At 28.6% G+C, this 16,801-nt stretch overlaps 2 protein-coding genes across 5 annotated transcripts in view; both read right to left on the bottom strand.

Moving 5' to 3' along the window:
* Positions 1-6,234: 6,234 nt before the first annotated feature.
* On the bottom strand, positions 6,235-8,172 carry LOC129976015 (heat shock protein 70 B2-like). The gene has a single exon (XM_056089348.1). It carries the CDS (start codon positions 8,170-8,172, stop codon positions 6,235-6,237), a length of 1,938 nt encoding a protein of 645 aa, XP_055945323.1.
* Positions 8,173-12,007: 3,835 nt separating this feature from the next.
* The window catches only part of LOC129974995 (epidermal growth factor receptor-like), an 87,007-nt gene continuing 82,213 nt past the window's right edge, over positions 12,008-16,801 (bottom strand). For all 4 annotated transcript variants that reach the window (XM_056087845.1, XM_056087846.1, XM_056087847.1 and 1 more), the window contains exons 29-30: positions 16,589-16,738; positions 12,008-14,749 (exon numbers count right to left, since the gene is read on the bottom strand). In XM_056087845.1, the coding sequence (XP_055943820.1) occupies positions 14,508-14,749; positions 16,589-16,738 (392 nt within the window). In that variant the 3' untranslated portion in view covers positions 12,008-14,507. The remainder of the gene's footprint in view (positions 14,750-16,588; positions 16,739-16,801) is intronic.

The raw sequence follows: 16,801 nt of genomic DNA, 5'->3' as shown, positions 1-16,801 counted from the left end.
TTTCAGAATAAACATTTAAAACATTTGTGCATACTTCCTTCACTAACCATTCAGAATTTACATCAGAAAAACTCTTTTCAAAACAAGTATCAGTTATTAAATTAACATCACCAAATCTATCTTTATTCAAAGATATATCATCACTTTGTAAATAAAATTCAGAGTCAGATTTCTTTTCGAACAAGTAGTAATACTTTTATTTTCATTTAGAAGAGAAGTTGAATTATTATCATTTTTTAAACAACAAGCAGAATGAGAAGAAATATGTTTTCTTTCTTTTTTTTTATTCTAACGGATTAATTTATTCGATTCGTCTCCAGTATCAACAGAAGGAATTATGCAAACTTTGCTAGTGACTCACCCTCGGATTTATTTTCAGAAACGCATTCAGTTGTAGGATTTTTATTGGAAAAAGTATTTTTAAGATCTAAATAGCTGCTCGATGGTATAATACATTCAAAAGAAATATTTGTATCAGCAGCTGCTAAAACTCTTTTCGCTTCTGATTTTTTATCAACATGACTAATATCAATCGCCACTAACGGAATAGTTTTTGTGCTACGACCTACATAATTTAATTTCTTTACATAATTAGGATTAATAATCATTAATACGCTTCCGATATCAACCAAAGCTTTAATAGGAACGTCGTTTACAATAATATCTACGTATTCCAACTCAGCGATTATTAACTCTTGTGGAATTTTATTTGATTTAAACATGGAGTTTACAGGATTTTAGTTATGGGATCCTCCCTGATTCTTATGTTGTCTAGCATCAACATTTTGGGGACAGAATTTTATTAAATGCGATGTAGAATTACATTTAAAACAATTTTCCCTATCAATATTTCCATCGTGTACATAACCGTTATTTTGGCGGGAATTATTGACGCGCTACCTTGAGCTGTAGTCATGTGTATTTCTGTTCTCTTCCCAAAACAAACTTTTGTTTCTTGCGCGGAAGTATACTAAAAGTCTGTCCACGACAAGAACACTGCTAGACAATCGTGCATGTTTACGGCGGGTGTTATAGAAACGAGTTCATTTCGCAGAGATAGAAATTAATTCAAGTTTCTCACATTGGCAAGTTTAGCGCCAAATTGGCTATATTTGGTATTATTGCATTTAATTCTTGAAAACAAATTTAAAAAATAATTCACTAAGCAGAAAATTATTTGCATACTCGGAATATGGAAAATATCTGATATTCCTGTCATATGTATACAAAGAACAAAACAAATCAAATAGAAAAACTGAATAATAATTTGTATGTCTAACGATTGCACAAGAAGAAAAAAATAATGAAGAGGTAAAATCATGCATGACAAAACATTAATCGTCTTCATTTCATTTGTTTTAAATTTATATAAGTTATTAATATCAAAGTCTCCGCAGCAAACGCGAGGTTATCTGTCTAATTTAACATAAAAACTATAACATAATTAATCGTAATTATTTCATAATTTTTATAAAAGGTTGCTTTTATTCTGTTATAAAGTAAAATGTTCATTGTTAAATATGCTTGAAACCTTTCCAAATTTATATTTATTTATTTTTCTGATGTATATACTATTTCCCGAAACATAAAATTAACGATTACCATACTATCAATTTTTCGATTTTTAAAAATCAAACTTTGATTTATAACTTTTTTTCAATATGCACAAGCTTTCTACAGCATAATTAATTTCGCAATGTTTATATGTGAAAGTATTCTGAATTTGAAGATAATTCAAGTTTTCATTCATGCACGTGCCAGATGTCTCGGACTTAAAGGAACCCAATTAAATAAGCCCAACATCGCTTTACATTATTCAACGAAAAACGCGGTAAAAATTTGTTTTTGTATTCCAGATTACCTTTTATTCACTGCCCACGGCTTGAAAAAGAAATACAATTATTTAAAAGAAAAAATTTTCTCATGAACTATCAATTCAAATAATAGAGTGATAAATGAGCTTTTCCTTTCAATGTATATCAGTAATCATGAGCTCGAAGCAATAAGGGATCCAAATTCCTGCATGCATTTTATCATTTCGGGGTTGAAAATTCTTCACATTTCTATTCAAAGTCCATCAATGCCGTTTTATTATCACAATCAGTGCACCTGAGTAGAAAGGAATCCTGTTAAATACTTTAATCCTTCTAACTCACACTAACGTGCATAAATTTTTAGATTCTTGGAATCATAGTTAAGAAGGAAAACTATTGAAACAACAGGGATGCGAGAAAACAAGCCTGAATAAATGACTATTTTTCTTTATTTTATTGAAAAAAAAAGTAATGCGATATCTATAATATAATATTTTCTTCATACCATTATATAGTTGAATAATATTTTTTTAAAGGATGTCAAAATTTAAGAGACAAAAAAAATATATATATATTATATAATGAAATGCAGTTAATATTAACCAAAGAAAAGATTAATAAAATATAAAAGAAGTAAGCTAAGCGAATATAAAGATACGTGCAACTGCGATTAAAGCGAGAAGACGAAAGAGCAACAGGTTTTCTTTTATCGCTTCACATTGACGCCAAGAAAAAGAATACACCCAGACTCCTGTCCGATTCTACCCATTCAAAATGGATCGTCCCTACCGAAACCTGTTTCTATAACGCCCGCCGTAAACATGACGATTGTCTAGCAGTGTTCTTGTCGTGGACAGACAAGTATAATACTGAGTTCCAAAAGAATTTTTGATATGTGTTAAAATTCATTTATTTTTGACTGAAATATTGCCAGAATTCTTATTTGCTTCCAAACATTTCAATTTGTCATTTTTACTTCCACTGCATTTTCATTTATCCATTTTAATAGGTAACTCCTTTTCGAATTATATGCCGGGAAAAAAAAGTTAAATGTGCGACAATAAATAAATGCAAAGTTTCTTGGTTCCAAACCAAGGGCAGTTTTTAGCGCATGTAGAAGGCTTATAGTTGTCGCTTTGATATGTAACTTAAGTCAATGCTAGTGATTTATTTATCTGATAATCCTGGCATCATTTGAAAGTCGCAAAGTACACCTAGAGGCCCAAAAACCTTGATAGTAAAAGCGGAAGGAAAGACATTAAAGAAGAATGTTGATGTAAATTATATAATCGCACAAAATATTTCGTAGTTAATAATTGAACAAACATCGTTTATCTGAGATAAAATTGCTCTATTTATTTATCATCGACCATAAAAATATCTCAGTGCGAAAAAACAGCTCCCCCCCCCATCTAGAAATTCACAAATTAATTTACTTTTCTGTTAATTCTCATATTCAAGTCTTCTTATATAATTTGGAATCTTATCATGTACTTGAGTATTTAAATTAAAAATTGCACAATCAGTGTTAAATGAATCAAAGAGGAACAATTTTATTTTTATGAAACTGAAATTATTGTATTTGACTGAGGAATTTCCTAAAACTCTCCTTTCAGAATCTGACACTTCGGCAAAAAGTAATATTTTATTGATATTACTAGAAAAATAATAATAATCTGAAATTAGAAAAACTGATGTATTGAATATTTCCTTCTATCTCTTGTATATATTGAACTTAACAAATTCAAAAACTAGAAGGAATTCAACATTTTAACATGCTTTTCAGATTTTATTTAATTTCAATCATATTTAAAAATTAATCATGTATTCTCAACATTTTTCAGGATGAATTTTAACACATATAATTTTATCAATTCCAGATTCGATATTTAATAACAAAGATATTAAAGAAATCTGATCAATATTATAAATTTTAAAACAAAATTATGGCTCATTTTCAAAAATGTAATGATTTATGAAATCTTATTTTTCATAGAAAGACCAAACACTCTCTTACATTTAACTTACATCAAAATGATCTCAATCAAGTAGTGAATTATCTAATTGCTTTGAAATAATTTATGAAAATGAATGCCTATTAGAATTTCACCCAGAAGTTTATTTCACTAGTAAATCCTGTTAGTATGGTATTTTCTTAAATGATTACTTTTTAGTAAATATGGATTAGATAATGATGTTGTTAAAGGTGAAATCATTATACGTAGAACAAAATTCAATCCGACTCCTTTTTTTTAAGTTTTGTAGAAATGCCGATAGAATTATGGAAAAAAGTATTCATTCTTTCCTCTTCCAAACACCACTCGAAAATACTCTGCTTTTTGCGGCTGCCGAAGTTGGCACCTGTTCTGTGCTCGCCTAACGATAATTGGACGGGGGGGAAAAAAAAGTAAGATACGTCAGCGAACGCTCCTCCCTGGTGACTGGGCAAGCGCGGAACACCACAATGTTTACAGTAATTTATTTTGCTTTCAGCTGAGAGCACGTTACTAACCGATTGATAAGTTTGCAACACTTTCGGCATCTGTTAGGTAAAAATAATTTAAAATCTTATTCAAACCTTAATACGTACTTACTAAATCACGGTGAAGGATTGGCGATTCGTTGGCGAATAAAATTTCCTAAAAAAAAAAAAAAAAAAAGACGATTTTTTCCCTCCCCTCTAAACTTCATATAAAGAGTCTAAACAAATACCTTTTTTCCTCCAATAAATTTTTAGGGTTGCAATGCCAATTCGGTTTCTGGTATTACAGTTGGCGACTTTTAGTCTTTCACAGTTAAGTAATAAATACAGTTATTACTTTGAAAATATTCAAGTTTATAGCAGAGCTGCATTTTCAAATAGAACTTTTTTTTTTTCAAGAATGAGGAATCCTAAATGAATCATTAGCAACTTTACATTAATTTTTGTCATATACATTTATCTCCTCGTATTTTATGACAATACTTAAATAGCAGAATTTAGAAATTAATAATTTTCTCTCTCAAATCGTTTTAATATATGAATTTACGATACAAAGTGTGCAACAGTACCACATTCTGGATTTCTTTTTTTTTTTTTTTTTTTGATTTATATCATATCTAAGATTAAAAAAACCCTGGTGTTGAGTATGCAGTGCAAAACAAAAGATAAAATTTTATCAATGTAAAACATTAAAAAAATCAGATGTAAAAAGATATCTGAAATGTTACTAATATTTAAATGGATGGTAAAACTTCATGGACTTTAAAAATTCAAAGAGCTGAACATGAGGTGTTTTATTTAGAAAAGATAATGGATTGTTAGACTTTTAATATACATATATTCTGTAGTTTTTTTTAAATTTCAATAATGAGAAATCACATTTATTATAGTTTACCACAACTATAATAAATATCATTAAAAAAATACTAGCTTTATATATTAAATGTAATAAACAAAAATTTTAATTCATTTTTTTAGAGATATATTTTTAAAAAGTTATTTTGCTTCTAAATGCTCTAGCAAATATATATATAAACTTTTTAAAATCATTTTTCAAACAGAATTTAATAATTTTTTTTAATAAAAAAAACTTTCTTAAAATTTAAGGATAACATTATTTTTATAAATATAGTTTTGTTTCTTCATAAATACAATCAACTTTTGGTTTATGTAATTCACATTAGCGTCATGTGTACTAATTTATTATAAATCAAATTCTATAAATTTTTTAAAATTAAAATTTAACAAAAATATGTTATTATGCCATCATTCCAGTAGTTTTTAAACATGTTTTTATTAAGATCTTATAATCACTATTATATCCTTTATAAAGGAATAAATAATTATCTATCATATAATAACTATAAATACAATTTCTTAGATATTTATTTCTGTATTCAGAATTGACAAACCTGTATAATTTTATCTACTGTTAAATTCATAATTTTTGAACATGTTATCTTTAGGTTCCTTTTCTCTATATTATTAATTCCTCTTTTATATGTAAAGGATTTATCTACTGTTGTAGTCAAACAATCCAAAATATTTAGTTTTCTTTTATAATAACAAAAGTAAAAAATCAAAACAGTTTAAATGATATTAAATTTAAAATTATCAATATTCATCAATCCTTAAATATAAATCAATTCATATAATAATAATAATAATATTTAGTTCAAAATTAAAGTTTATATTAGAAACTAATGTCATACCATTAAGAAATAAACAGACACAAATCAGTTTTAAATTTCAATTTTTATTGGAATGTTTCTTTAACAATTACAATATATATAATAAATATAAAGATGCTTACATCGAAGAATGAAAATACTTACAGAGACTAGACTTTCATGTAGCTCTACCATGCACATAGAATCGTATATACATATTTACATTAATTTTATTTATCAAAAATTTTAAGTCCTAATTATAGATATTCTAATCTACCTCTTCAATTGTAGGACCGCCAGATCCTGCAGTTGTTTGCTGGTTGGCATTAAATCCACTTCCTGCACGATTAAAAGCACTGGCTGCTTGATGTATTTTTGTCATTAATGGACTTAATTCTGATTGCACTTCTTTCAATTTGTGTTCTATTTCATCTTTTTCCGCCAAAGTGTTATTGTCTAGCCATCGAATAATATTCTCACAGGATTCTTTCACTTTGGCTTTGTCTGCAGATGATAATTTGTCTTCTGGTGCAGAATCAGCAGCTTGTTTCACTGAGTACACATAGCTCTCAAGACTGTTTCTTGCGGCTACCTTTTCTCTTTGTTCTTGGTCTTCTTTCTCATACTGCTTAGCTTCGTTGAGCATTCTTTCGATCTCTTCTTTAGAGAGCCTTCCTTTATCATTGGTTATGGTAATACTCTGAGACTTTCCGGAACTCTTGTCGAGAGCAGAAACATTGAGAATTCCGTTAGCATCCATGTCGAAAGTGACTTCAATTTGTGGAACACCTCTTGGTGCAGGTGGTATTCCGGACAACTGGAATCTCCCAAGGAGGTGATTATCTTTTGTCATGGCTCTTTCACCCTCGTAGACTTGAATATCTACACCAGGCTGGTTATCAGAATAGGTTGTAAATACCTGAGAAGTCTTGCATGGAATTCTTGAATTTCTTTCTATGATTTTTGTCATTACTCCACCAGCAGTCTCAATGCCTAGAGATAAAGGTGCTACATCAACTAATAGTACATCCTTAATTTTGTCATCTGTACTACCAGTTAGGACTGCAGCTTGTACTGCTGCTCCATAAGCCACTGCTTCATCTGGATTAATAGACATGCACAGTTCTTTTCCATTGAAGAAGTCACTAAGCAGCTTCTGAATTTTAGGAATACGAGTGGATCCGCCAACTAATACTACATCATGGATACTACTTTTGTCTAACTTGGCATCTTTGAGAGCACGTTCTACTGGCTCTAATGTTGAACGGAAGAGATCCATGCACAATTCTTCAAACCTTGCTCTAGTTATCTTAGAATAAAAGTCTATTCCTTCGAAGAGGGCATCTATTTCAATACTCGCTTCTGAGCTGCTCGACAAGGTTCTCTTTGCTCTCTCACAGGCAGTTCTTAATCTTCTAACAGCTCTTCGATTAGATCTGATGTCCTTGCGATGTTTACGTTTAAATTCTTCCACGAAATGGTTGACCATTCTATTGTCAAAGTCCTCACCACCTAGATGAGTATTACCAGCAGTAGATCTTACTTCAAATAAGGACCCTTCATCAATTGTCAAAATAGAAACATCGAAGGTTCCACCACCTAGGTCAAAGATTAGGACATTTTTCTCCCCTCGTAGGTTTTTGTCCAGTCCATAAGCCAAGGCAGCAGCTGTAGGTTCGTTGATAATTCTGAGAACATTCAGTCCCGCAATTTTGCCAGCATCTTTCGTAGCTTGTCTCTGAGAGTCGTTAAAATAAGCAGGAACTGTGATGACAGCATCTGTGACTTTCTGGCCAAGATACATTTCTGCAGTTTCTTTCATTTTGATTAGTACCATAGCACTTATTTCTTCTGGGTTGAAGAGCTTCGCTTCGCCTTTGAATTCCACTCGAATTTTAGGTTTACCTCCGTGGTTGATAACTTTAAAAGGCCAGTGCTTCAAGTCTTGCTGGATCTTTGGGTCATCATATTTTCTACCAATAAGTCTCTTTGCATCGAAGATGGTATTCTCAGGATTCATGGCTACTTGGGATTTCGCAGCATCACCAATCAGTCTCTCAGTATCTGTAAAGGCAACATAGCTGGGTGTTGTTCTGTTGCCTTGATCATTGGCAATTATTTCTACACATCCATGCTGGAACACACCAACACAGGAATAGGTCGTTCCTAAATCAATTCCAATTGCAGGAGCTTTTCCACTAGGCATCTTCAATACAGTCTCTGAATTCGCAAAACAGATATTTCTTCTTTTCAATCTTTTTTTAAATACAGCACAATGTCGAATATTCAGAAGAACACCTTGCTCAAAGCAAGAAATCACAGTTGAAATTCGCTTTATCAAATCACTTTTTCAGATTTCTCTATGCCTCGCGCTGCGCTCGCAGTTGTATTTATACCCTATGTTGAAGTATCGAGAAATTTCTCGCTCTTTCCATTTCTTTACTCGTGGTGCCATCTGGTATCGAATGTTCTCGAAATTACTAGACCTTCACAAAAGTACAGCGCGTAATAGAAATTTCTAAATGAAGGATGTGGCTCCATCTGCTGATAATGAACTGAATGAATACAGAAGGATTTATATTATCATGCTTTTTAGGTTTGCTTTGAAAAATATACGTTTATTAAGTAACTCTTAAATTTCTCAAAATCGTTGGAATTTTTTTATTACATTCAATAATAGTTTATAATATTTTACAAATAAGCACTGAATTTAATTTTACTGAACTAACAATAAATTAAATTCGAAATTCTTATATTCCAGAATTTTCCAGAAGTTTTTGTTACTTTCGCTTTCTACGGTTTCATTTATTATACAAAGATCTAATTTTCTTTTCTACTCCCCTTTAATATAGGAAGTATTTTACAGATATCAGATATGTGATAAAATCTTTAAAAATATTCCTTACTTTTTAAAATTTCCCTTTTTCTAAAACTTTCTACAAAGTTTTGTTATAATTAGGGATTGCAATACCGGACCAAAATTTCAATACCGGTATTCGGTATTTTTTAAATCTTAATACCGGGATACCGGTTTTAATACCGGTATTAGAAATTTCAGAAAAAGAAAGAAAACATAGGTGTTTCTTTGTTTTATTTGCCAGTTTTGTTAGAGAGTGTAAATATCACAAAAATAATTTGTAACTTATAAATTATAACAGTATATAATCACAAAAAAGTAAAGAAGCATCTTATTTATTTAAATCACAAAAAAAGTGTAAATATCACTATTCAGTCTGTAGGACTATTACAAATTTTTGAAATGTGATCTTAAAAAACGTAATGCATCAATTGTACTGTCATTAAGCCTGAAAAGTAATTTTGTGTAAAAATTACCAGTTGTCGAAAACGCTCTTTCGGCATCTACGGTAGTTGGTGGTACTGTTAGCAATGCGCGATATACTTTATCCAAGTATTTACCTCTAAATCCCTCATCTTCAAATAAATCAATTTCCCGTCGGATGGTTTTGGATATAACTGATTTCTGTATTGTATTTTTGGTTCGTTGAAATTTTATTTATCGCTAATTATAATTTTTGTTCAAGAGACAATTCCTTTTCACTATCGACAGTAGTGACATCATAATCTTCGATAATTGAACCGAATTCTTTCGAATGTGGATAGTTTTGTGGGTAAACAATTTCAAGAAAATTTACTCTAAATCAGATTTGAATTAGTTCTTTTCTTTTCTTCTTTTTCATTTTCATATTTAAAATCATTAGAATTATGTAAATACCATAAGACATTTTCTATTTCGGTATCCCTTTCTTCTATGAGATTTTTCAATGTAATATATAAATTCTTCAGATAGTGATGTGTGCTGTTCTTTCAGTGACTGCAATAAGAAATTTATTGTTGCATTAGGTGTTAATAAATTAAAATCCCTCCGATATATTGCCTTAATAATCAGTTTTATTGGAAGTGGAGCTGATATAGTTCTGGATATGAAGCCGAATTCACTATCTGAAAAATTAATTTACAGGTTTAAGTCGATGATTGCTTTTTGGATTGGATTTCCCAGTTTCAAAAATCGTCCTATCATTAAGAGTAAACTGTTCCAACGAGTTTTAGAATCTAATATTAACATATATTCTGTTTTATTTTCAGTTAGTATATATTTTAGTAATATATCCTTTTTATAGGGGAACGTTTAAATACCTTAACAATTTTTCGAACTTTATAAATTATAGGAAGCAATTCGTGATAGGTTAATATTTCATCCTCATTAGCAATATCTTCTTCCACAATTACATTGTCATTATCTTCATTGTCAATATCACTCTCACTCTTACTTTTTTCAAAGTTTGAATCCGAAATTTCTATATCCACAGTATTTGGATTCTTCTGTTCTTTATTTTTTCGGTATAACACATCTATTATTCCTAATTGAATTCCATGTGCATAGCACAACTGCTGATTTGCACCAATCAACTTTCCAACTTTTTTCATAATTGTTGCTCCATCAGTCGTTATGGATACAATATTTTCGTTCAGGGATAATCCATGTTTCGCTAATTTAGATTTAAGCAATTAATTAGCTAATTAATTTCGCCCGTTATGGAGACATAAAAACAAAAACGCATACTATTTTGCTATGTTCGCGATACCTGAACATATAGTGGAGGCAATTTTAAAAAATTCTAGTAAATACCGAAAAACCGGTATTTAAACCTGTGAATACCGGTATTACGAAATTGTACAAATGGCTCAAAATACCGGTATTCGGTATCCCGGTATTGCAATCCCTAGTTATAATATGATGTGACTGGAAATTTTATTTTTCAAATACATCACAATTGGAATTGTGATATATATAGCTCCAGTTGTTACAGTTCGATTAATTTTTTTTTCTTGCAAAATATATCTTTTATTACAGATAGAATAAACATGACACTTTATGTACCTATAGATATTCTAAGAAAAACATTTTACTCAATAATAAGTTTTTGTTAAGGTTATGGTAATATAAAAAAAAAATTAATTTTTCTAACTTTTTATGAATTTCCCCCCAAAAAAGCCAAAGTATTTTCATAAATTTTGATTCTTTCTTTGATGAAAATTTGCTAATTGAAATAAACGCTTTTTCGATATTTTAATGATAACCTTTATGCCTTAAAGGGTAAGGATGTGTATTTTGGAGCTTTTTTTTCTTTTAAAATTTTAATTAACCAGGAATTAAGTTGAATTTCGACTTTTTTCGCTATAACTTTCGAAAGTATTGTTGCACTAAAAGGAATTTTAAATCGCTCTAAAATTTTTAAAGATATCTTTTTACCAATTTAATAAATGTGCAAATTTTTCCTGAGTTTTTGAAAATTTTTCTGAAAAATACTTTTGTCTACTTTCCAACAAAAGACTACATTGTTGCTCAGAAATTCATACCTTTTTCATATTGTTAAATATTTAATTACATGATTTTCTTCACTCTAGAAAGTTAAAAAAGAAGGATTCATCAGAATTATAGCTGTTTATCAAACCTGTATGCCTTATTCATTTTGTAGCTTCTGGCAAATACTGATAAATTTTGTATTGAATTCCCCAATGAAAAGTAATAAAAATTTATAATTCCGACATAAAAGTTGAAATACCAAATTTCATCCAATTACTTCATTGTAGCTTTGAATTATATTCACAGACCAATTAAAATAATTTTGATAATGCTTGTGTGTTTCAAATTCAAACAGATCTAAAATGTGAAAATTCATCAAAATATTGAGGTTAGAATTTGATAATAGTAATATTTTCTCTTTGCATATGAAAAAAAAAAAAAAAAAAGAGAGAGAGAGAGAGAGAGAGAGAGATTTAAACGGTTACATTTGATAAGAAAAGAGATTGATACATTTTTTAAAAGAGAATGAGAGAGATTATTAAGCCATCAATATTTAATTTGTTTAATTTTGATGCATTGATATTTTTCAGTGATTTATACAACAATGTATGTGTAATGTTAAATATAATACCATAATTAAATAACAGTCTAATAACATCATTTGAATTTTTTATAAAATATTTATTGCAACATTAAAATACTGCATCTAAACACTTTCTGAAAATAATGATTTTGTACATTTTTACAAGAACAGATAGAAATTTTATCTAAAAATATCCTCCAAAATGCAATGAGAGGGGAAAAAAATTTAAAAAATAGAAAGTGTTGTAGAGCCAACACAACTTCAATAAAGGAATGTACAAAAATTTACAAAAAAAAAAGTATATTAAAATGGCAAAAACGAGTGTAGTAAATTTCAGATTCACTAAAAGCAAGAACAAGTGATTCGAAATCATACATATAATATATATTTATAAAAGCTTAGTTTGCACTCAATAAAACAACTATTTTAACAAATAACATTTTAAAAACATTTTGAGCCATTCCAGATCAATGGATTTACAGCATTCTCACAGATGAGCGAAAAATCACAAGACTGAAAAACCTGATTGTAAAACTATCACATTTCAGATTGCCACACAATACAAATCTAATGAATCGAAGAATAAAAAATTGTTCTACAAAAAACGTAACACTGAATAGGCAAGAATAATTTAACTTATTTTGGTTTTCATGAGTAAATTTTATTAGATATCAAAAATAAAAAAATTATATATGATGATTATTGATAATATATATATACTATTATGCAGATATCTAACTTTCATTATACATTCACTTGACATTAAGTTTTCATGTTTACTTAGCCATTAGTAACGAATTAATAATTTTTGGAGGAAAGCCATTATACACATTTATCATAAATATATATATGTATGATTAATAATATAGTTATTATTAATACCTATGTGCATAAATAATATACTTATTATTAATACCTATGAGCATAAACATTAGAAATTTAAATTTATTCATAATGATTTGAAATATAGAATAAAAGCCCTTATTTAATTTTAGCTTTATTAATTTATTATTAATTGTAGCTACAAGACATTATATTTAATTAAATGATAATGGTAAATAAAATAAAATTTCAGTTTCGCAAAGAATGACAAAAAAAAAATTAAATTATGGCAACATAGGACGATTTTAATGAAAAAAAATTCAGGATTTATTAAAATATGAGCTTAATTAACACAAAAAACTTCTTTTTTTTTTGCTTAATGAATAAAAATTAATTTATTTTCAGAATAAATTAGGCAAAAGTATTAATATCTCATTAAAAAAATTCAAACATTCATATTAAAGGCAGATGATCATATCAAATGGCATATACTTTTTAAGAAAGTAAATTCCAGCTGAAACACAGTTTCAGTCTCATTAATGTCACTCGGATACATTTTGCTCGATATAAAATAATGAATTTTTAACTATTTAAATAAATAGACAACTAAAAACTGAGAAGGATAAAAAATGACAGAATACTATTCTTCTGAAAGTGAAGATATTAACACACTGAACAAGAAAAAAAAATATTGTAACATAAACAATGACTAAACAGCAAATATAACACAGCCATATGGCACTCAAACTGCAGCAACTCAATAACCTCTTTAACAATTTTCAGGTAAGAAAAACAGTTTTTTTTTAAGCGCTCAATCTTTTATGAGAAAAAGAGTGAAGTATAACCAGTGCAGAAATCACATTTTTCCATGGAATACATTTCCATTTTCTTTCATAACCTCCGAAGTCACCATCGTTCAGAATGTTTGCCATTCAGACAGTGTGAGCTGAAATCCCAGGTACTTAAAACTTGCACTAACACTGGAAATGTTCATTTATGTACATTCATATGCGAGGTAAATTGAGTCCATAAAAGAAACTGAATGAATGTGATGAAATATGCAATGTATTAAGATGATGAATTGTAATGAAGTATGGCAAAATAACCAAATGAATGTGTACATTGCCTAATGAACAAAGCTATGAAAAACACCTCTTAGAAAATAAACAAGATGATTAAAAGATATGTAACAATTGTTAGGATACTAAATGCTTTTTTGCTCTAATAAAAGTTCACAAAAATTAATCAGATTCTCCATTAAGTTTTAGAGTAAGATTATTATTCATATTTTTAATGTAAATAAATAAATTAAGGCACACCTTTTTTTAAAATTTAAATGCTAAGTTTTAAGAAAACATAGCAGATATGTGTAGAAATAAATTTTGTTTTTAGAAAATACAACTAACAAGTTTTATAAAAATAGAAAACTGCCTACACAGAGGCAGCTAGAGTAAAAAAATAAATATTTAAAAATTTTTTAGTAAATAGCATCAGAAAATATGATGATCAGTTGTTTATCACATGAATGTTGCATTGCCTTCAATAAAAAAAAAAAAATCTCATAACAAAATAATAGATTAACACAATGTTGGCGACAATTTTTACAATCATTATTCAAACAGTGAATGTTCGTTACTTGTAAATTTCAGCCTTCTTACAAACGAGAAAACAGTTTCTTATAAGGCACTTCTCAAAACACTATGAAAATGGTATTCACTGTACAAAATAGCTGCAATATAGCGTTTCAATAGAAACAAAACACGAATTGGTCCCACTGTACATAGGCACTAATTGAAGACTAATAAATGCACTAAACTGTTGTCTCATTTCGATGATGAGTCAATGGTAAGAGTTCACGTTTCGTGGTCATATATTCAGTCTCTTCTGAAGTGCTATTACTTGGTAGCCTTTGAAAAGGTGGCAATTGCTGCTGGTTATTGGCACTACTGTCATTCATCATGTGATACTCTAAATTGTCCATACCACGCGGACGAACAGGAATGAAGTCAGGAATATAATGATAGTGACTTATTGGCCGCACACCAACCGTTTCTGAAAACAAATTATAAAAATTAATACAAAATAAAATTTAAAAAAAATTAAAATCTAGATAAGAAATGATTTAATACTCAAACCCCAGTCAGAAATCTAATAAAAATTGGAAAACATACAATTTTACAGTTTCATAATTGCCCAGGCTTAGTAATACTTTTAAAGTATAAATAACTTTCTACTTTAAAAAATAATTTGTTGAAGTTATGTATTGGAATGCCAATTATCTGTAACTCTATAAGTACGATAAATCTAATTTCCAACAGAAGCACAGTTACAGCTATTTGATATTAAAACATGCAGCATTTTTCATGTACATGTAGTAAGTACATCTTACAATTCTTTGTAGTGTTGTTTGACATAATACCAATGAATGGTTACTAAACATAATTACAGCACAAAATAATTGCCATCCTCAAATTAATGTGAAAGTCACAAAAATTATTTTAATTAATAACAAACTTCGTAATATAACTTTCAAAGAAATAATCCGGTTAGAAAGGAAACAAAGAAATGAGAAACTTTTAAATCCAGCAAGAAAGGTAAAAGAAAAGGAAATAAAAACCCTTTTCAATTATAATATCACAATACGTTAATGTCTTAGACTTGATTTGTCTACATTTTATCATAAAAATTTACTTCTAAAACAGCAATAATATTAAAACGTGTAATAATATAACCCCAGAAATTGATAAGGATTTATCTACATATGTTGATTTAGGTAAAGGAATTATAACCATCTTTTAAAAGAATTTGCATAGCTTGACAGATTTTTATCCCTTCATTTGGTATGGGTGTATGTGTGTGCAAATAGGGATTTAAGCATTTTTACAGAGCTTGTGTTGCATTAATTAAATAAAAAAGGTGGAACTGGATCAGAAAATAAGAGAATATTTTAGAATTAAGCTAATATTGGTTAAATAAAGATAAAAATTAGGAAATTAATTAGAATTTAATTTAGATTTATATATATATATATATATATATATATATATATATATATATATATATATATATATATATATATATATATATATATATAAATCTAACATTACTTGATATATATATATATATATATATATATATATATATATATATATATATATATATATATATCAAGTAATGTTAGATTTATATATATATATATATATATATATATAAATCTAACATTACTTGAAACATTTTGATTAATCAATTTTTAATTAAAATTTTGAAAAACTCTCCTATATTGACCATCTACTATTCAAGAAGAAACTATGTCAACTTTGGAAGCTCTAGGTGTAACTGCCAGTCTGTAGAACATTTTGAATGTTTTTTTTTTTTTTTTTCTTTTCCCCATCAATGATATTTCAGTTTATAGACAATATTGTTATAAATTTTATAAATGTACATTATTTGGGAGAGTTTCCCAAGAATATATAACAAATCAGCTGCGATCGCAGATTAAATCTTCTTTCATTGAGTAAGTGTGGCATGCGTTGTCAGTATTTCTAACCATGACATAACTACTGAATATAACAAAGAATCAGTTAAACTGCCATGTAGTGTCTTCAGTTTTCCCCATGTTCTATGAATAAGACAGTTCATTGTTTTTGTAGCTGACTTTTTTTTTTTTTTGCTGTATTGTAAGTAAATATTTACTGTAAATAAATTTCTGTTTGTGTACACTCAATTTAAATTCACTAAACTTATAACACATTCAAATCGTAACAGTATACCAATCTATAAATATTATGTTAAATTAGTAATTTAACTCAAGCAAAATGGCAAATAATTTTTAATTTCATTTCTTAACAAGAAATATGATAAATGACTGGACAATACTTTGTGAATGCTTACCAGGTAGATTTGCATCACCAATGAGGTCCATGTATCGAACAGATGGACCTCTAGAACAAGAAGCGGGCATTAAATAATCCTCTTCATCAACTGGCAAGGCTGGTTGCTGGCTTAAGTACTTATCATTAGGATCATATTTATACAAATCCACTGGAAAAATAAAATGTGTTTTAGTTGCAAATAAACAAAATCATGATCGGCATGCATTATGGG

Source organism: Argiope bruennichi, chromosome 7, assembly GCF_947563725.1.
Source record: "Argiope bruennichi chromosome 7, qqArgBrue1.1, whole genome shotgun sequence".
NCBI lineage: Eukaryota > Metazoa > Arthropoda > Arachnida > Araneae > Araneidae > Argiope > Argiope bruennichi.
The sequence above is the reverse complement of the archived record's forward strand: the minus strand, read 5'-3'. Positions and strand labels throughout refer to the sequence as shown.